The 22883-nt window shown below is 41.1% G+C and overlaps 1 protein-coding gene across 3 annotated transcripts; it reads right to left on the reverse strand.

Moving 5' to 3' along the window:
- Window positions 1-2891: 2891 nt before the first annotated feature.
- CCNJ (cyclin J) lies at window positions 2892-22363 on the reverse strand. 3 transcript variants are annotated; one of them, XM_030334850.1, is made up of 6 exons: window positions 22220-22363; window positions 21455-21564; window positions 15983-16193; window positions 7531-7830; window positions 7284-7407; window positions 2892-6000 (listed from the first exon to the last, which is right to left on the reverse strand). In XM_030334850.1, the coding sequence occupies exons 2-6, from the start codon at window positions 21521-21523 to the stop codon at window positions 5589-5591; spliced, it is 1116 nt and encodes a 371-aa protein (XP_030190710.1). In that variant the 5' UTR covers window positions 21524-21564; window positions 22220-22363; the 3' UTR covers window positions 2892-5588. The 3 variants fall into 3 exon arrangements, with proteins under 3 accessions (XP_030190710.1, XP_030190709.1, XP_030190708.1); XM_030334849.1 differs by having other exon boundaries at window positions 7284-7410; XM_030334848.1 differs by having other exon boundaries at window positions 7284-7443; window positions 22220-22361.
- Window positions 22364-22883: the final 520 nt, after the last annotated feature.

Raw genomic sequence — 22883 nt, forward strand, 5'->3', positions numbered from 1 at the left:
CCAAGGGATACAGGTGTGCTGTTTCAAATGGACACATGCACCCCCATGTTTATAGCAGCACTATCAACAATAGCCAAAGTATGGAAAGAGCCCAAATGACCATCGACGGATGAATGGATAAAGAAGAAGTGGTATATATATACAATGGAGTATTACTCGGCAATCAAAATGAATGAAATCTTGCCATTTGCATCTATGTGGATGGAACTAGAGGGTATTATGCTAAATGAAATTAGTCAGAGAAAGACAAATATGACTTCACTCATAGGAGGATTTAAGAGAGAAAACAGATGAACATAAGGGAAGGAAAACAAAAATATAAAAACAGGGAGGGGGACAAAACAGAAGAGACTCATAAATATGGAGAACAGAGGGTTCAGGAGGGGTTGTGGGAGGGGGCATGGGCTAAATGGGTAAGGGGCACTAAGAAATCTACTCCTGAAATCATTGTTGTACTATATGCTAATTTGGATGTAAATTAAAAAAATAAAATTTAAAAAAGAAGAAAAAAAATTGGATTCAGTGACTTTCCATGTTTCAACATTAAACATTCTACAACTAGGAGGAATTGAACAACATACAGAAAATAAAAAATCTCATCCTTTTTTCCCCCTTCCTTTCAGATTGTAGCCAATATGAAGATTGTCAAAATTCCTAGAAGCACAAGAGATGACATACCTGGGCTTTAATCTGTTGTGACTTTGAACAATCAAAATCTTTGGGCTTTCGTTTTCATCATCTATAGCATGAAGCTAGTAGTTCCCTTTACATTTCTTAAAAATTTTCAAGTGAAACTAAGGAAGCTCTGTGAACTCTAAATGCATACATTGAGGGGCTCCTGGGTGGCTCAGTCAGGCATCTGACTTCAGCTCAGGTCATGATCTCAGTTTGTGAATTCAAGCCTCGCGTCAGGTTCTGTGCTGCCGGCGTCTAGCCTGGAGCTCGCTTTGAGTTCTGTGTCTCTCTCTCTCTCTGCCCCTTCCCTGCTCACGCTCTGTCTCTCTCAAAAATAAGTAAACATTAAAAATACAATAAATGAGGGGCGCCTGGGTGGCGCAGTCGGTTAAGCGTCCGACTTCAGCCAGGTCGCGATCTCGCGGTCCGTGAGTTCGAGCCCCGCGTCAGGCTCTGGGCTGATGGCTCAGAGCCTGGAGCCTGTTTGCGATTCTGTGTCTCCCTCTCTCTCTGCCCCTCCCCCGTTCATGCTCTGTCTCTCTCTGTCCCAAAAATAAATAAACGTTGAAAAAAAAAATTTAAAAAAAAAATACAATAAATGCATACACTGATATAGACATTAATTAAGTATAATACATTAATGTAATACAATTAATGTAATTATGTCCTTTTACACTAATTGTACTTGAAACAGTTTGGATATTGGGGTACCTCTACTCATAACACCTGTTGCTTTCTGGTCATAAGTACACTCCTTGATCCCTAGTGGATGGGCTTTAGAGGAAAAGGTACTGCAGAAATCATGTGAATGGTTATGCAAATATTTGGTTCTTTCTGTTATATTCTTCGTTGCTTTCATACAAGAGAAAGAATATTCCTGGGAGAGCAATCTAGATCTTTGGTCTCTGAGATACACTCTTAAGCCTTATAACCCACACACCCTGGTCATTGTTGGGAAAGTGGTAAAATACATGTTCATTAGTTTATTAATCATTTCAAAACATTGGAAAATGGTTAAAATATATTGTATTCATATAATCGAATACTAACAACCCTTCTAACATATATACTTTAATTTGGATGTATTTTAATTTTATGAAAAATGTTGTTGATATATTGTGGAGTACAAAGTTACATATTCAACATGCCAATTATGTAAATATATATGTATATATATGTATACATATAGGAAAAGTGCCAAGAGAAATTATGCCATTTTGCTTTATATTTTTTATTTTCCAAGTTTTCCATATTGACTGATGAGAAAACCACAAATGACCACGAACATCAATAGACAAAAAAGCCTTACTTATTTCTTACTCTGTAAGTATTAGCATAATGGTAGCATTACCTTTGCTTTGATATATCGTGGAGATTGCCCATATCAGCTTATAGTAATACTTTGTTCTTTTTACATGTCACTGTAATAGTAAAACAAAGTCCCCTATTGATGGACATTTAGGTTTTTACAATCTTTTGTTCTTAACAGCAGTGGGGAAATAAATAAGATATACTCCTCTCATTTTTTTAATGTTTATTTTTGAGAGAGACAGGGTGCGACCAGAGGAGGGGCAGAGAGAGAGGGAGACACAGAATCCGAAGCAGGCTCCAGGCTCCGAGCTGTCAGCACAGAGCCCAACTCGGGGCTTGAACTCACAGACCGTGAGATCATGACCCAACTTGAAGTCAGATGCTCAACTGACTGAGCCACCCAGGAGCCCCTAGGAGTGGAAATTCTTAATCCACACATACAAACCTGTTAAAATTTTACTCCTCAAAACAATTTCTACCTGAGTTTTAAGTTTAATTAAGTGGCAAAAGATATATTTAGGTGAACAGACCACTATCACTCACTGTTGACCCTGCTCCCTCTCACACCCTTGACTGTTTTGTGTCCCTACTTTTCTGAGATCAGATTTCAAATTTTCTGAAGTATGTGTTGTTTAATAAATTAGAAGCTGCGATTGTTAATACACTAACTGATTTTAAGCTCAAAAGTCCAAAAGCTGTGTGCGATATACTTTTGTGGGCTTTGATGCTCAGTATGGAATACATAATTACTACACAAACGTTTCCTACCACTTTGGTTATACTCTACATCTGGATGGCTTTTAGTAAATATAATTAGGATTCCAAGTCTGACTAATACGATGACATGGTTCACTGAAACTACAAATATATATCAAATTTATATTTAAAACAAAACACTAAAGCCATTTTACTGAAAACTAGATTTATTTTAAAATTAAGTGCATAGCACTCATCTAATTCCATTGGTGTAGAATTTAGCACCATACTCGCTATTTGCAATTAATGTCACAACACAGATACATTTTGGTTTGCAGTCTGTACTTGAGTAGTGTTTATTTAGTGGACTTTGGTAAAGCCCTTTATACATATCATTAATCTCTTCACAGTACACATTTAATGATGGTCCAGTAATCTCAAAAAAAAAAAAAAAAAGAAAAAAGACCTACTTTAAAGACTAACCAATAAATTAAACAAAACAAAACCCACACAACTCCCCCCACCCCCGTCCCCCAAGGCTAGCAGTTGTGAGTTGTATTTATATTGAAACCTAATGTTTTAAAAATAGTTCTGATTCTCCAATCACCCCACCCACCCCATCCTGGGTATGCAGCAATAGTAACCAATTAATTATTTTATTCTACCCCCCCCCAAATTAATCCAGTGTTTAGTTTTTTTAAATATAAACTGGGAAAGTGTTATAAGTTTTTTAAAAAGGCATATTCTTCTATAACAAGAATGACATTTAAACCAATCAATAAAAGCATTTGACAAGACATTAAATTACCATAGGCACCGGCTGTTGTTTCAAGTTGGGATCTCTATCCCAGTATCTTACATTCATAGTATTATTGAGGTAGTTAAAATACTGAAAATCGGACTCCAGGTGCTGGGTTCTGAATGTGAAAGATATATTCTCTTTTGAACCCACTTTCCCCCAAATAATTCAAGCTCTCTTGAGGTAAGAACTACCAAAATCCAATTAGCAGCCTTCTAGAGGAAAAGTGATGATACTTTCAGAAAACAATTTTCATGCTTCAAAACTGCCATGAGTGAGTGTTCTTACCTGAGTGGTTTTTAATCTACCAGACTAATAAATTCACATCATGCCCTATGTACTCTATTATACAAGTTACCATTCTTTTAAGGAAAGGACATTCTCTAAGAATTCATGCTGGCAGAAGCCACCCACCCACATTTATCCACTGGAGCCATCTGGATCAGTCCACTACTGCGTTGAGTCCCTTCCTTTCCTAACAAAAGCCATTGGCTTGATTACGGAGACTCCTGCTGCATACCCACAACACATTTATAATATTGTCTTCAATGCATATTGTGGCAGTCACATACCTGCCATGCAATTTCCCTTCTATTCAAGTGCTATCTTTAAAAACACACACGCGCGCGCGCGCACACACACACACACACACACACAAAACAAAAAGACACACCTTACTAATTTTTAAATCAGAAAGCTTCCCTCCACCAAATCTCTGTTCTCCCACAGATAAGAGCACAATGTATACAGTTTCAGTTATTACAATGCTTTCTTTCTTTTTACGTTTTATTCCCTCTGAATTCTTTCCCCCAAATTGCCCTTGCTGTAATGACTTATTATTGCTGTTTTCACTCATGACCAATACAGTGAAATGTCCCAGGGCAGTTCTGGGGCTGATGTAATGAAAGTGGCTACTGAAATTTAGTCATCAGTTCCTTTGCCTGCTTACACTGACTGGCTGGATTGAAAGGCTGCTTATAAAACTTGTCTTCCACGTAACAAAGTGCTGCTCTAGCACAACCTGAGAACTACCCTGGCCACATTCCATTTCAAAATAAACCTACAGGACTTCATTCTAGTACTGACAGTTTACAGCCAAGCCTTCCCTTGAAAAAACCTCTAGAGTAACATCAATTCTGAGTATAAATCATTGATTGCACCGAGAAATGCAAAACCTCTGTATGTATCATGAATGATAGGAACCACTTCATTCGTTCTAAGCTACAATTATGTTCTCATTTGAAAACACATCCTAGCAAGAGTATTTTAACCTATGTTATAAAGGTAGTTCATACTATAACATTCCCAAAACATGTTGCATTACAGTTAAGTGTTTCCAAGTAGTACAAATTCCCTGAGTTAAATGTGTTTTAATTCTAAAGATATGAGGTTGATCACTTAGGGGGAAAAAATAAGAAAAACTTATGACCATGATTTTAAGAGATCTAATCCATCCTTAATCTTAGTACATGAATCCAGATACTTATATTGTGATAGGAAGTTATATAGAATCATCTAAAAAAAATTTTTTTTCTTTTACTGCAGATTGGTATAGAATAGCAATTCATGAGTTTAAACTTAGTAAAAAAATCATTTGTGGATCAAAAATGGAACTCAAAACTGCAGAATAAAAAAAAAAAAAAAAGGACTTCTTCAAAAACTAATACTGTAACTTTCCTTCATAAAAAGACCGTTTGGCAAGTCCACAGATAAACATTAGTCTCTGACATATAAGCCAACACTGGGCCCAGAGCCCACCGCAGGCCAATCTCAAAATGGCGATTTGGAGTCTGTCCAAATTTTGTTGTAGTGAATATTTTTGAAATATTTGGACCATCAGCCAGGGCTTGAAAATTTTTGTCATTATAGGGATGTGTTTTAACAGGATTTGATATACATACTGTTAAAGTGTTTGCGGTGTTTGTTCGGTCCTCCCAGGTGTTCGTGGCGCACTGAAAGGGATTTTCAGTCTTCCTAGCAGATGCTGGTATCTGAAGAGTTCTGATGCAACCTGGATCCCTTTCCTTTTGAAGAGAAGTTTACAAAAAGCTTGCCCCAGAGCTTCAAGTCACAAACAGTCTGGGTCAGGTATTACCTTCACATAAAATCACCTTTCAAAGCATGGAGTAATGCAAGGGTAATGTTCATTTATCTGATAACTCCGGTTATAAGAAACATTCAGACAGGGCTTAACTTCTACTGGTATTGCCAGTGACATCCCAACACCAGTCTGCACATGCCCAAGGCCCTGAACACTAGTTTGGAAGCCAGCAGGACACGTCTGTAGTGTGTAAGATGAGGTGTGTGTGGTGGATACAATCTGCTGACAGCTTGGTTGTTCCGCTACAGGATGGCGATACTGCAGTGAGGTCTGATGCGTCTGATGGAGATACTGAGGCTGCTGAAAGTGAACTGGCCGCGAGGGCTGAGAAGCTGACTGGAACACACTCAGCTGTGCTGGCTGGGATCCTGCCTGTCCTCTCTGTTTGTTTGCCTCTTTCACATCATTATCATGAGCGCTGCGTAGAGAGAAAGAAAAATGTCAATAATACTACTTCCAATTCGGGGCGCCTGAGCGGCTCAGTCGGTTAAGCATCCGACTTCGGCTCAGGTCATGATTTTGCAGTCGTTGAGTTTAAGCCCCCCATTGGGCTCTGCACTGGCAGCTCGGGGCCTGGAGCTTGCTTTGGATTCCGTGTCTCCCTCTCTCTCTGCCCCTTCCCTGGCTCATGCTCTGTCTCTCTCTCAAAAACAAACACTGAAAAAAAAAATTATAATGTTACTTCAACTCTTCAACAGTTGACTCCATGGACTGCCCCACTGCCCAGGTAGCAGTCACTGTAACCATAATTTTAACAACAGTGAGATTTTACTCTTATCCTTCTAAAAGCTCCTTCCTTTGACACAAACCTTGGGAATTGGCTGCTGGTAGCTCTGAGGCCTATTTCCAGCTTGGGAAATATTTCCACAATAAGCACTTAAACGTGGCTGCCACTTTGGTGACATCTGGTGGCCCTACAATTTCAAGATGTGGAAGTGGGCAAAAGGGCAAGATTTGCCTGGACTGATGAGTTGTGAGCTCACGTAAGAGCAGCTCCTTTCCTTATCATGTACCCCAAATCATGACAGCAATGACAGCCTCTCACTGGAAAACAGCTAAAGTACAGCTTTCTGCCAAGTACTAATCATAAAATGGCTTGCTCATGGCAGCTAGTAACTGTCAGAGCCAAAATCCTAAAAGCTCTGTGCTTTTAAGAAGTTCTTTTCAGAGGGACACCTGGGGGGCTCAGTCAGTTAAACGTCTGATTTTGGCTCAGGTCATGATCTTGTGGTTTGTGGGTTTGAGCCCCACGTTGGGCTCTGTGCTGACAGCTCAGAGTATGGAGCCAGCTTGGGATTCTGTGTCTCCCTCTCTCTCTGCCCCTCCCCCGCTCACACTCTGTCTTTCTGTCAAAAATAAACATTTTTATTTTTTTTTTATTTATTTTTTTTTTTTAAATTTTTTTCAACGTTTATTTATTTTTGGGACAGAGAGAGAAAGCATGAACGGGGGAGGGGCAGAGAGAGAGGGAGACACAGAATCGGAAACAGGCTCCAGGCTCCGAGCCATCAGCCCAGAGCCCGACGCGGGGCTCGAACTCCCGGACCGTGAGATCGTGACCTGGCTGAAGTCGGACGCTTAACCGACTGCGCCACCCAGGCGCCCCAAAAATAAACATTTTTAAAAAAGGAAGTTCTTTTTATGGCCTTGTACATGAAGAAAAGTACTGAGAAATCACAAACACGAGGTAAGGAGGCTTACATCAATAGCCGTTCAATGCACTGCACTAAAAAATCCCAGGAGTAAGCAGTAAGACGATGCAATCTTGTAGGCCACGTTGGAGAAAGACGAAGTATAATCCTTGAAGAAGCCACACATGCAGCAGCTACTAAAGAAGGTGCATAATTTAGAAAGGCATAATCTGTGGAGACATCAAAAATGAACTTAAGCAACAGAATACACAAGTTACAAGCTCACAAGTCACTTACTGGCGTCCACAATGACTCACCTTGCAAAGATACTTCCAGGAAGTAATCTGCATACTTGGCCATGTAGAGTTTAGTTTTTTCCAAGCAAATCATTGGCCAGCCATCATGAAGATCTGTTTCGTGTACTGCTTCAGAGAGATAATACTCAATGAAATGGGCAGCTGTTGGAAGGCAGAGGTTCCACTGAAAGGTTTCTAATAATAACAGTTCCATATGTAGCAAATTTTGCTTTGTTAATACTAGATTCATGTTAGTCATACAACCCAGGCTGTTGAGCTGTTCCAGCTTAGGCACACTATCTTCTTTTTCTTCGAATTTACCTTATAAGAAAAGGGGGGAGGGGTAAGACAGAGAGACAAAATGTTATACAAGTGATCATTATAGGTCTGGTCACTTCAATGGGATTTGCTGTCTTACTGCAAAGACTTAGATCCAAAGACATTCTTTCTCCTCTCTTGGGCAGAAACAAGTGTGCCAGAACTCTGGTTCTCATATTTTGCAGTATTCTCTCCTGGTGCCTCCATTCCTTACTCCCTACCCGCCTCTAAACAAAAAATGGAACATGTAAACATTCTGATCTATGTCATACTGTATAATGAAAATAGTCATATGTGCCAATGAAAAAATAACTCTCAAATCACCAGCACAATCTTTTCCAGGAAACTTCTTCTGGCAAGGGGGGAACAAGAGTGGTCAGTGGGGGAACAGGCTTTTATTTTAGAATAGAAGAAAGTTTAAAGAATTTCATGTCACGGAGTTATCTGAAATCAAAATAGCTAAGCTTCAGGGGCACCTGGGTGGCTGAGTCGGTTAAGTGTCCAGCTCTTGGTTTCGGCTCAGGTCATGATATCAGTTTGTGAAATCAAGCCCCACATTGGGCCCTGTGCCGACAGGTGGAGCCTGCTTGGGAGCCTCTCTCTGTCCCTCCCCTGCTCTCTCCATCTGTCTCTCAAAAATAAATACATAAAAACTTCAAGTGGGGCGCCTGGGTGGCTCAGTAGGTTAAGCGTCTGACTTCAGCTCAGGTCATGATCTTGCGGTCTGTGAGTTCAAGCCTCGCATCGGGCTCTGTGCTGACAGCTCAGAGCCTGGAGCCTGTTTCAGATTCTGTGTCTCTCTCTCTCTCTCTCTGACCCTCCCCCATTCATGCTCTGTTTCTCTCTGTCTCAAAAATAAATAAATGTTAAAAAAAAAAATTTAAAAAACCCCCAAAACTTCAAGTGTTTCATTCTGGCTTATTTTCAGCACAATCTCAATTCCAGAGAGACAGTGGGAGAAAAAACTGGGTGAATATCTAAGAAGCATTCTCATTACACTGAAAAGCCTCCTCTTCTGAATTCAAACAAAACCTAGGTAAGTCTCTTACCAAAAAAGGAACAGGAGAATACTTTATATTTACTTTTGTATCCCCTTACAAAGTAGGAGTAGACATTCTGATGGCTGTACTTTATTATTCTAAGGCATAAACTTCTTTTCAGGAAATACTCATCTAAATGTGCAGCTGAGGAATAGAATTCCCTCTCCAGCCCCAGAATAATGTTTCTACAGATTATTAATATACCATCTTACACTTTAATTTACTGTATATAAATCATTCATTTTAGAACTTATGGCTGGAAAAAATTCAAACTATCCAGTACCAGTATGGTTTTCAAGATGCAGCATTAGAACCAAAGAATTGTCTTCAAATCTCTCTGGGTTTGTTCCATGGTGGTCCACAGAAGACAGGAAATTATTAACTAAAGCCTTCTACCTTCTACTATTATGTTCTATTTTACATTAAAACAGTCATATAATATTGCAATTATTTCTAATTGTATTGTATGCAATACAATCTATCATATAGATTTCTCACAAAAGCTTTTATACTTGTTCAAAATTATAGTTGTTAGACTATGTTACATATTACCATATAAAATTTTTTGTTTTACTATTTTGAGAACTATTTCTTTTTTTTTTTTTTTAAACTTTTTTTTCAACGTTTATTTATTTTTGGGACAGAGAGAGACAGAGCACGAACGGGGGAGGGGCAGAGAGAGAGGGAGACACAGAATCGGAAACAGGCTCCAGGCTCTGAGCCATCAGCCCAGAGCCTGACACGGGGCTCGAACTCACGGACCGCGAGATCGTGACCTGGCTGAAGTCGGACGCTCAACCGACTGCGCCACCCAGGCGCCCCATTTGAGAACTATTTCAACATATTTGATTTCTTTGGAAATCTTGTAATTTTATTTTCTCCATTTAAAAACATGTTTTGGAGAAGAGCCAGAAAGATTGTCAAAGCAACAGAAACCACACAAGCTTCCCTGTGAAGTTTCTTTTCCAAGAAAGGATGGGTTTGTATCACGTGTTGGAGGTGCTACAACAAATGGTAATGGTCACCAGCCCAGATGTTCAGCAGACCGGAGTCAGTGGTGCTATTCAAGTCTGTCCGCCCAGGGCTGGGGAAAAAGTACTGCTGGCTACCTTGGGTCTGGCTTAAGGGGGAGGGGACCTGGGGTAGGTTTTGTCTCTTATGCCAGGTGAGTCAAAGCTCATGACTTAATGAAGAGGTGAAGTCCAAAGAGAATTTTTCTCCTGCCTCAGAAATTTTGAGCATCTTTAGATCTAAATTACTCTTAACTATATATTGTTACAGGTAGGAGGTGATCAAAAAACCATGTACAATTCAGACTCTGAAAGAATCTAGATAGCCCCTCCCAATTCAAATCACATACAGATGAATTTCACAAGTGTTTCCAATGATATACTCAGTAGGGCTGAGAGCACTAAAGTGATCTTTACAAGCTGGTCATCCAGCATCATCACTGCATAAAGATACGGGAAAGGAACCCACTGTTCTCCACTGTCAGAGTGGAGAGTGTCCCAGGAATTTAGTTCAATCCCTCTGGATGAATCATTAAGGTTTTCAAAGTACCCTGCCATTTGTGTAGCAACAGCAACACCCTCAGTGTACTTCAAAGGAATATCATAAAAATTAATGTGTTTATTTACATCATGCTTGAAGTTCCTTTGAAGAAATTAATACACTATAACTCACTGTTTATTTATTTATTTATTTATTTATTTTTATTTTTTTTTTCAACGTTTATTTATTTTTGGGACAGAGAGAGACAGAGCATGAACGGGGGAGGGGCAGAGAGAGAGGGAGACACAGAATCGCAAACAGGCTCCAGGCTCTGAGCCATCAGCCCAGAGCCTGACTCGGGGCTCGAACTCACAGACCGCGAGATCGTGACCTGGCTGAAGTCGGACGCTTAACCGACTGCGCCACCCAGGCGCCCCTATAACTCACTGTTTAATTCAAGGATCAAGAATGTTTCATATTATTTCTTTGAAACTTTCAACACTGAAAACAAAATTGTATAAGACCAATTTCAAAGCTCAAAAAACGAAGGCAATGAGGTTGGCTGATTCATTCAAGGTCAAGTAAGCTGAACCAAACCAAAAATGGAAGCCAAAAGGAAGACTTATGTTTGAATTCCCAAATCTGTACTTCTAGATCAAAGTATTGCACTAGGTTATATGGGGACAACAACTATCAAAATAGACAGAATTCTGTATTATTAAAAATCTATGGGGTTTCTATATTTATAAAGTACTTGGCGGTTACAAGTGTAAAAAGAAAGCCTTTGTACCTTGACTTGCAAAGTTAAAAACAACCTGTGTACTGCATAATGACTATACTTGGGATTTTATTCAGGCTTAAGTTTTTTGGAACTTTTTCATTATATATAGTGATATACTCCGATACATAGATACTAAAAGACTTAAAAATGTGTGACAGCGTCAGTGAGTACCTGCATTCATAACCATCATTTCTGTTGTGCTCAAAGCTATGTGCATGGGTATTTTAAATCTACTTATCTGCAATACCACATACAGATCACAAAGATCAGTTTCTTCAATTGAAAGGAAATACCAGAAGCCATGTGATTATATTGATAAAGGCCCCAAACAGGAAATAAGGGCACAGGAAATTCACATCTGCTTCCCAGAAAATAAAGAATTAGACGCCACAGAAACAAAACATCGGACTTTCTTTCCTTTATAGGAAATGCTCAGATCAGCTATGGAAACCAGCACATTTTCAAAGCCAGCAGTGAATGGTAGGTATATGGCAGAAGGAGCCAGGATCCTATGTCACTATATACTCTGCCAATAGACATTTCGATTCTTTTATTATTGAGCAGGAAAAAAGTCATCTTTGATACATACTAAGAATTTTCACAAATTTGTTAGACTACCAATCTAAGAGAAAAACCAAGTAAGGAACAGGAAGAGGCAATTCATAGGGGGAAAAAAGTTCTATTCATATTTTAAAAAGGTTCTATTTATATTTAACTATTTGCATTAAAAAGATGTAAATCAAGTCAACTAGGAAGTAAAATTTTCACTTTTCAGATAACCAATTAAAAAGTTTTATCAACCCATTAGTGGTAAGCAAGGAGAAATAAGCATTTGTCACAGATTTTCACTACTAATAGCCTATCTTACTTTTGGCTTCATCCTGATTTTGAGATCATTTCTTAGTTACACAAGACCTTGACCAAAGTATCAAAAGCCTCATATCCAAGACTGCTTCCGTGCTCTCTACAAGTTCAATGCTGATCACAGAAGCCAAGGGAAGCCAGGGTATACAAGACAAAGAGTTAGAATTTAAGAATTTCCCAGGATGAAGCACAGACTTTTCTGGAAAGAGCCAGAATCTTTAGAGCTAGGGAGTCAGACTAAAGATTATAGAAGAGTTTATAGAAGAATTAATCATTATGATGCCTACATTTATGTTTCAATTTCCTATGTGTTTTTAAACATCTTACCCTACTTGATCCTCACAACAACTCTGTCAGTTAAGTGTCTTTATTTTCATTCTACAGACAAGTAACTTCAGACTTAAGGGTTGTTGAAATGCATATTGCTGACAACAGATTCAAATCTAGGAAATTCACCACCGTAATCCCTACTCTAAAACACCATACGGCTCGCTCTTTCATCAGAGACAGCCTGTCGGACCTTTCTTCCCAGCTCCAACAGTGCAGACATACAGGCAGCTGGGTACAGATATTACCTGGAACTCACAAGCTGTGCTCCATCTTTGGCCAAACTACTGACAGCCTCCCATCCTATTTAATAAGCAGAATCCACCGTCCCCCAGTCCTGTCAGCTGCAAGCTGTTCTCCACTTTTACGCAACAGGCTGCTCACCCTAAAGCAGGGAGCAGATGGGGAAGGCGAGCATACAGAGTTCAATCACTCTGGGAGGAGAGAGGCAGGACTTAAATAAAGTTTATGAAACCTAACTGGAGAGCTGCCAAAGATAAGAAAAGTGTAAGAATGTTAAGAAACACTAGAATGTACTCCACAAATTAAAAACGGACACCAGATACTAAAAATAGGCTACCAGTTTATACGCAACCTAAGTACTTTTGTAGCAGCAAACCTACAGAGTAGAGACAGACTACTAAGGGTCTCTTTGATTCCTGACCCAAGGATACAGCCAACAGCTTAAACTCTTGACCACTGCCTACTTGGAGGGGCTGAGACCCTGGGGGATACCTATCTCACTCTCTTCACTATCCAGTGGAAAAGGAACAATGTAAAAACAATTCCTCTCTTTCAGCAAAGAGAGGTTAGGGGATGCCAGCAGAACAAAGGGAGGAGGTATCTGACGCTCAGCAATAGCTGATCAACAATTCATATTTAAGCCACAGGAATACAAATCCTAAAGCCTAGTTCCTTGAAAATGTGCAAAAATCATCTTCAATAAGTTGATCATAATCTTAAACAGTAAGAGATAATTAAAAAAACAAGAACAATTAAAAGCTCCATTTCAATCAACCTAAGATGGTGCACAAATAAAGTATCTTTTCCCCAAATTGTATAAATTTCAAGAACTTGGCACCAATGCTAAACACTGCAAGGTGGCCAGAAATCTTAGATTATTCAACTAGAATCCCCAGGAAACTTTAGCAATAACATGTAGTTTAAGAATATCTAGTTGAGGGGCGCCTGGGTGGCTCAGTCGGTTGAGCGTCGGTTGAGCGTCCGACTTCAGCTCAGGTCACGATCTCGCGGTCCAGGAGTTCGAGCCCCGCGTCAGGCTCTGGGCTGACAGCTCAGAGCCTGGAGCCTGCTTCTGATTCTGTGTCTCCCTCTCTCTCTGCCCCTCCCCCATTCATGCTCTGTTTCTCTCTGTCTCAAAAATAAATAAAAGTTAAAAAAAAAAAATTAAAAAAAAAAAAAAAAAGAATATCTAGTTGAGTAACTCCTAATTCATTTGATAAGTTACCACTAAGTAAAGTCAAGTAAGTCACACATGTAAGTCAGTTCACCAGGAATAATCTCCTACTTGGTTTCCACCACACTTTTAAGAATCTCAGGCATAAAGCAAGATGAGGTTTGGTAGTGGTAAAAGCAGTGATGGCCACAACAGGCAATATCATTTTTCATGAACGATCCTAAGTTTTAAAAATAACCTAACTTGCATATGTGATTTCCAGTGTCTATTATAAACTGATCCTATTATAAACTAACATTTAGTAGGATAAGAAGCCATTCCATTTGTGAATCCTCACACATCCAATGTATCAAGTGTGGGTTTTTCTAATCCTATGCCAACTACGAAAGCACAAAGGGCTTCACAGCCAGTGATGAAACACATACAGAATTGTACATGAGATTGCTTATGAGAATGAAACTTTAATTAAAGGTTAAATTAAAGGTTAATTATAAACGTACAAGTATTACCTCTCCAGCATTCTGGATAGAGGGGAGAGGAGCAGGTGATGTGTCTGGATCATAGAGGACAACAGATTAAAGGAGAAATATAGATTTTCAGAAAATAGTATTCTGGTAAGAATTTGGCTCAAGGTGTATGGGAACAGGGAGGGAAGATAAGACTGGAAAGGTGGCTGGGACCAGATGCAAGGTTCTAAGTGTTACATTAAAGAGTTTCTACCTTAACCCACAAAGAGTGCTACGTCACCCCCGGGGCTGTGTTTATTTATATGCAGTGTGGTCCACAAAGAATTTGAAATACGGAGGAGGTTATCAGATCAAAGGAATAGTAATAAGAACAGAAATAGAAAAAGAAAAAGAAAATGAAAATATGAGAAGAAATTAGTGCCAGAAATGGTATCACAAGGCCTGCATTTGGTTTTAGGTTTACTTTCAGTCAAAGCACAAAACTGTTCTACAAAGAACTCTGGTGGTAGCATGTAGGGGGAATGTTCCTTAGACAGCACTCACATAAGATCCCAAACCCTCAAGAGGGGGTTAGAAATGAAGGCAGTAGGTATTACTACAAAGTATTCTGAAGTGGGGATTACATTTCTACTGTAAATGACATTACTAAAAGAAAAACCCAATTTTAATTCCTTTACTCACCCTCTTTCTCTTCAGTCAAGATACTAACAATGAAATGAATTACAGGAAGAAACTAAGAGAAAGAGCCACCAAAAGACCCAACAGTACATTCTTCATCAGGTAACAAACAGGATTTATCAGAGTCTACCCTGCAGGCCACCACTGAGCCAGGCCTATTGCAAAAACAGTCTTTCCCATTTGTAGAAGCTGCCTGTGAACCTTCAGTTCATTAAGTCAACTCATTATGTAGTCAGTAGAAGGTATTCTAACAACACAAGACTATAGTACCTTTTGGACAGAGTTTCTCAACCTCAGTTCCACTGACATTTGGGGCCAGAAATTCTTTACGGGGTGGTGGTGGGGGGGGCTGCCTTGTGCATCATAGATATTTAGTAGCACCCTCTACTTACTAGAGCCCTCTACTTTAGACTAGAGGCTAGTAGCACCCTCCCAGGTTGTGACGACAACCAAAACTGTCTCTACCCAATGCCAACTATTTACTGTGGGTCAGTTTTTCCTGGTTGAAAGCCTAAGGCAATGGTTCTCAAATGGAAAGGTACATCAGAATCAGCTTTGGAACTCAAGCCCCATGATACAGATTCTAAGTCAATAGATCTGGAGTGGCCTAGACATTTGTATCAGAATCTTCAGGATGTAGGGCTTAAGCACGTAAGTTTTTAAATTTTTTTTTTTTTCAACGTTTTTATTTATTTTTGGGACAGAGAGAGACAGAGCATGTACGGGGGAGGGGCAGAGAGAGAGGGAGACACAGAATCGGAAACAGGCTCCAGGCTCCGAGCCATCAGCCCAGAGCCTGACGCGGGGCTCGAACTCACGGACCGCGAGATCGTGACCTGGCCGAAGTCGGACGCTTAACCGACTGCGCCACCCAGGCGCCCCCAGCACATAAGTTTTTAAAAGACTTCAGAGCTAGTCTTTTAATGTCTAGTTAAGAATGATTATGCCAAGAAGCACTTTCAACATAAACTTTCTGATATTAGTAGACTGGAATGAATGCAATTTGGTGATGTTTCACTGACCTCTATATGAATTTATTTTATTCCAAACAATGGAAACTTCTAGTCATGTAGATGAGGTTCATACTTACTTGCTAGAAGCAGACAGGAAAGTGCAACTAAATGCAGCTGCTGGATGGAGATGTCATACCGATCCATAAATAAGTCCAGCAAATAGACAGCCAGATGTCGGGCAGAAGGGCAGAGAGTGAAGCGATTGCTCACAATGGCAATCAGGTCAGCAAAATACCTTCTGAGACTTAGTTGAGGGGACTGGCCTTTGTAGGAAGGCAACTTCAGCTCCTAAATCAAGAGGAACAACATTTAGTGTAACATGGCCTGTAGGAGTAGTATCCCTATGATGCAAAGACAACTTTTGCCCCCAATATATTAGTGTTATAAGTGCCTAAAACACTTCTTGAAGGAAACACAAATTTGAAAAAGTTTAATGCCATAATGAATGGCATTTAAAATTTAAAACCAAACTTTTCTCCTTATTTTTAAACATCTGTGAGGTGAGAAGTTATAGGTGTTTCGTGCATTAATTATAGAAGGGATATATTCCAGCAAGATTTTTGTATCCTTTTTCCCTACCATGTGTTTTTAGAAAAACACTGCTACCAAAAACCCAACCACACCACACATATACACCCCCTATAGGAGGCTCAAAGCTCTGGGGTAGAAGGTAACAGGTAGTGAATATGCTCCTAGTAGGTCAAATACTATTACACTTGCAGAGACGTGGAAGGTAGAGACTAGTATTCATCCACTAGGATCTTCTAAGCATGTTTCCATTTGAGCAGTTTTATGATCTCTCATTTGCCATTACCTTTTCATATACCTAAAAATTTTCCCATCATTGCTGTTCAATCTCAGAATTACATGAACCATTTTTCGAAAATTAGAAATTTTCTATACTATTAAAGTATTTCCAGAACATACAGAAAGCAGAAAGATAAAAAGGTTCTAAATTCATTTCATGAGATCAGCATAATACTAATATTAAACCTAACAGGTATCACAATAGCAGGAAATTACATAGATATGACCTCAAAACCACAGGCAAAAAAAAAAAAAGATCAATTAAACTTCATCAAAATTTATTTATTATTTTTTTTTTAAATTTTTTTTTTCAACGTTTTTTTTTATTTATTTTTGGGACAGAGAGAGACAGAGCATGAACGGGGGAGGGGCAGAGAGAGAGGGAGACACAGAATCAGAAACAGGCTCCAGGCTCTGAGCCATCAGCCCGGAGCCTGACGCGGGGCTCGAACTCACGGACCGCGAGATCGTGACCTGGCTGAAGTCGGACGCTTAACCGACTGCGCCACCCAGGCGCCCCAAACTTCATCAAAATTTAAAAATTTTGTGCAAAGTTCACTCTTTTCAACAGAGTGAACAGGCAATCCACAGAATGGAAGAAAATATTTGCAAATCATATATCTGGTAAAAGGTTAATATGCAGATCATATAAAGAACTTTTATACATGCAATCCAACAACAAAGAACTTGCTTAAAGATGGGCAAAAGGTTTAATAAACATTTCTCCAAAGATATATAAATGACCAATAAACACATATAAAGATGCTCAACATTATTAATCATTAGGGAAATGCAAATCAAAACCATTACGAGATACCACTTCAGACCCACTGGGACTGCTATTATCAAAAAAATCCAAAACAGAACACAAGTGGTGACAAGAATGTGAGAAATTGGAACCCATTTGGAATGGTGGGAATATAAAATTGTACAGCCACTAAGTAACAATATTACAATTCCTCAAAAAAATTAAACATAGAATTATTATATGATCCAGCAATTCCACTTTTAGGTATACACCAAAAAGAACTGAAAGTAGGGACTCACATATTTGTACCTCTCTATTGTTAGCAGCATTATTCACAAAAGCCAAAAGGTAGAAACAAACAACCTTTCAGTATATGAATTGATAAAATGCATTTTAGTTTAAGATGAAAAAGTTCTACAGATGTAGAGGTAAAAGTAACACAATGTAAATGTACGTAATGTCACTGAACTATCCACTTAAAAATAGTTAAAATTTTATGTTGTAAAAACTTTACAATAAACAAACACCAAAAATGGAACTTACATATCTGCCTAACCAATAAGAGCTAAAATTTTAGACAAAATGTTAGCCAATGTAATTTAGTAGTATATCCAAAGAATACATCATCATCAATTGTAGTATACTCCAGGAATGCAAAGATGGCTTGATATCAGGAAATCTATTAATATATATATATTATAGTCTAATAAACCAAATATTATTAGAATATAATACAGTAATCACAAGTTATTACAGAACAGAGAGACAGAAGATCTAACCCAGCTCAGGAGATGGAGTGCTGGGAAAAAACAAAGCCAGGGGAGGCTTTCTTTAAAAGAGGCTTGAACAGGTCTTAAAGACTCACTGGGAAACACAGCTGGAAAACACTTTATTTGGTGGAGTTTATTTTTCACTATGTTAACTTATTAAATGTGGATAAAACAAAGGCAAGAACACCAAGGACCAACAGATTTTTAAGACTGTGTCTAATACATTCTCTTTATATCATTTTAAATGGTAAACTACAAGTGCTTACCAGATGGCTGTCAGATTCAGTTTTCTTCATCCAGATACTACAGTTATGTAAGCATGAAAAAATGACCTATGCTTCTCTCAGCTTACAAGTTTTTTTATAATGTCTATTCCTGATACTCTAGAATTTTACACTCTTGTTCCCGTCTGCTTCTCAGGATCTCACGGGACCAAAGCATGGAGACCTGAGCAGGTCGTCTCCATCTCCAGTCTCAAGTACTAGTCCATTCACCATCCTAAATGCCATCCCTTTCTCAGAACGGGCTACTGTCCAGCCAAGATGGAAATAAAGGCATAGAAGCAGTACTCACAACTGTAAATACAACTCTGTGGGATACTTTTGGAGTGTTTTTCACAAGCTAGCATTGTTCCCATCTGTCATAGACACTCCTGAAAATACTTCCCAGCCATCCTAGGATTTTAGTATACATAGCATAACAATATGAGAAGGTACCAATATGAGAAGTGTAAGAAGACAGCTGCTTTATAGGGTTTTTTGGGGGAAGTGGAGGAGAAAATAGTTATATTTTACAAAAAATCAGAACAGCTGCATTTGGGGTTGAAGGGAATTTCCATTTGCTGTAATTTTTACCCTTCCCTAGTAGATGCAATGCTGCTGGTCAAAGCAACGATTACTCCACACACCTTGGATCTAAACAGATAATTCCTTCCACTGTGTCTAAATGGCAATTGTGCAAAGGAAGAGCTAAATTGAGATGCTGAGTTATTTGAGATTAGACCTCACACAGGCAGAGACATGTCTGTCTCATCCACTATTACCATTCTAACACCTGGCATAGTACCTTGTATATTGCAGGTATTCATATATGTTGAATAAATAAATAAGCATGACTATCCAACTAAATCACTAAATTAATAATCTGGAATTAATTTTTTTATAAGAAAAGTTCATTTTAACTTTTCTTGACTTCGGTATACTACAAACAGGGGTCTCTCCAGTTCCACAAGATTCAAGTTTTACCAATAAACATATTTACCGATTAATAAATTTTTCACAAAGTGTGACTATTGTGTCAATTGTGGCTTACACAGGGCTTAAAGATAAAATAAGACAACCCAGGGTAGCACGCCACAGGTGACCCAAGGTAACTTTCAGTGGCATTCCCTCAGGCCCCACGCTCCAATAGTTCGATAGTTCATAAGCAATTTTAGTACAGGCTTGTGTCTTATTCCTTCGATCCTCCTTAGAGCCTAATACACAAAGTATTTAACAAACGTGCTGGAAAAAATCCACTTCCAACCTCAACTGACAAAATTAACTCAATGTCATCGCTCGGATTAAAATTACACATAATTTCCATACCATGGAAATCTTTTAAGGAAAATCTTTTGAGTTTTATGTCACTAAAAAAATAAAAGTACCATTAACATCAAAGAATTAATTTCACCACATACCAGAGGGATAAAGTGCTGACATTTAGAAAAGGAGAACATTTAAAACTAAAAGACCAAGGGCGCCTAGGTGGCTCAGTTGGTTAGGCGTCTCTTTGGTTTTGGCTCAGGTCATGATCTCATGGTTGGGGAGTTCAAGCCCCGAGTCAGGCTCTGTGCTGACAGCTCAGAGCCTGGAGCCTGCTTGGGATTCTGTGTCTCCTTCCCTCTCTGCCCCTCCCCCACTTGTACTCGGTCTGTCTCTCAGAAATGAATGTGTAAAAAAAAAAAAAATCTCTAACCTTAGAAACAGGTACAGTTGTAACAATTTAAGTCGGAATTAGGTTTTCTAATGTAGTTAACCTGGTTTAAAAAAAAAAAAAAAACTGACGGATACAAGTTCATTATCATCCCAGGAACTTTAACTCCAACAGTCAGTAACCCTTTTATTTTTTTAAATGCTTATTTATTTTTGAGAGAGAGAAAGAATGCACAAGTGGGGGAGGGCCAGATAGAGTGAGATACACAAAATGTGAAACCGGCTCCAGGCTCTGAGCTGTCAGCACAGAATCTGAGGCGGGGCTTGAACCCAAGAACTGAGATCATGACCTGAGGCCAAAGTCCGAGGCTTAACCCACTGAGCCACCCAGGTGCCCCATAGTATCCCTTTTATTAAAGAGGCAGTTGTTTTGCTTCTTTCTCATTTCTGTACATAACAAACGGCCCTCTCCATCCAGGGTGAAACTGAGTTAAGTTAGGGACAGTTTTGGATGTGGTCTCTCTTCTGGTTATCAAAGAGGCAGAGATGACCCGTTAAACTGAGATGTGACATAAGAGCAAAATTGTTAACTTAAGAACAATACACAGACTTTGCATTGTGCCAGAAAATTGCACCGAACCCCCCCCCCCAATATGTATTAAAGTCTACTTTCTGCTTTTAGTTAGCTGGAAGGAGCAGCTAACTCCTACCTTAAGGCATTTTGAACAGCCCCCAAATCTGGGGCGGGGGGGGGGGGTGTCTCAGGGAAAAATAACAACAGTCACCTCTTTCTTAGGGCTTACTATGCCCGAAGCACTGTTGTAAAGCACATGCACAATAACTCATTTAATCTTCACAATCTCCCCACAAACCTCATTGTATTATTATTCATTTTACAGATGAGGAAATTGGGAAAGAGAAAATTAAGTAACTTGTCCGAAGTCTTATAGCAGGCAGGTTAGTGGACAGGCTGGGGAATTTATGTACAGATGTGACCTAACAGCGGAACGCAACAGCAACTACAGAACGAGGGCTACTCTGCCCAATAAAAGCCAGCACACACATCTGTTTAAAAACAGTATCAAATTCATGTTCCACTTTCCCTCTCCCAAATACCACGCTCCACCCTCGCTTAAGTTACAGGTTCTTCTGATACATCCCAGGGAAGAAACCCAGGAGTTAATTAACCTCGAGCAAATAAGCAAACTCGCCTTTTCTGGTCTGGAAACTAGTGACCGGACTTCCCAGGGAGCCGCGATTTATACTAACTGGCACAAAACACTGAATGGAAAAATCGGGCACCGAAATTACCTTGTATCGAAGCGCTTGATGAATGTCGGCGGCCAGCTGTCCCCGCCACCACTGCCCCTCCAGCTCCATGGGACCCGGCGACGCGCCTGGCCAGACGCGGCAACTTCAGTCTGTAAGACACACCCCAGACGCGGTCAAGGCCGGCTCCTTCCACACGACCCTCAGCGCCCCCTCCCCGAGGGGTGTGACCTCAAGCCACCCTGGGTGGCTGCTCCTCTTCACCGGACTCGACCTAAAGCCAGCACCGATCCAAACCAATTCCCCGACGCCGCGCGTAAGGCCCGAGCTACCCAGTCAGGAGGAGCGGGCTTGCGCTGAGAACTGCCGGCCTGGGTGCCGGGCAAAGGGGACCAACTTGGAGTTCCCAAGGCGCGGCCCGGGGTGCGCGCAAGGGAAGCTGGAGGCGGAGGCCTGACTGGGGGCTCCCCGCGTCCCGGGTTCGAATTCTCGCGCCGGCCCCGGGCAGCGGAGAGACTGACACCAATCGAAGATCCCTTGAGGCGAAAACCTCCCGCGGATAAACCAGCAGACGAATACCCGCCCGGCCCCGGGTTCCAGCGGCAGCCGCTCGGGCACTCGCTCCCCCCGGGGGGGCCTTCCCGCGGCCCCCGCCGGGCCCGGCACGCACCCAGGCCGCCTCCACCTCGTCCAGAGCAGCGCACGGGATCGCGCGGCCCCAGAAAGGCGAACAAAAGGCCGGGCCGGGCGGGTCCGGTGCCCCGCGCCCAGCACAGGCCTGCCGGTCCCCACGGCGGCCTCCCTTACCCGGAACCGCGGCCCTCACAGCCCCAGCCCCGCCGGCGTGCGGGGGACGCCGGCCCCGCTCATGATGCGGACAGTCGGCCGCAAAGCGCCGGCCTCAGCTCGGGCCCAGCGCCGGGACGCTCGCGCCGCCCATTGTTAAAGGACCGGCAGGCGGCTCGGCGTACAAAGCCAGCGCGGGGGCACATGCGGCCCCGCCGCTGCCAATCTCGTCTCGCGATACAGCCGGGTCACGCCGAGCCGTCCAATCGGCGGCCGGGCCGGGTCCAGGTGCAGCGTCTGGCTGCGGCTCGGAGGCCCCAACCGGGACCCGGCGGCGTCAACCCCCGCCGGCCCGGCGCGACCCGGTGCTTGGAGCTGCCCGGCAGCTCCACCACCACCTACCGTGAGGCCCGCCCGAGCGGCGGGCAGAAGTCGGAGGAAGGCGCCGGAGAAATTACAAAGTTCATCCTCGTTCCGGTAGTCAATTTGGTCATGCCACTCACCTGCTAAGAACCTTCGATGGCTCCCGATGCCCGCGGAGGAAAGTTCCGAAGCTTCAGCTTGGTGTTTTAAAACTCATTGCAATGTGGATTCAATCTGTTTTATCTCACATCATTACAGCCCCGTTTTACATCCTAGGATCTGCTCAGTGGCATTACCAATCCCGCACCCCCCCCGTAAATGT

Source organism: Lynx canadensis, chromosome D2, assembly GCF_007474595.2.
Source record: "Lynx canadensis isolate LIC74 chromosome D2, mLynCan4.pri.v2, whole genome shotgun sequence".
NCBI lineage: Eukaryota > Metazoa > Chordata > Mammalia > Carnivora > Felidae > Lynx > Lynx canadensis.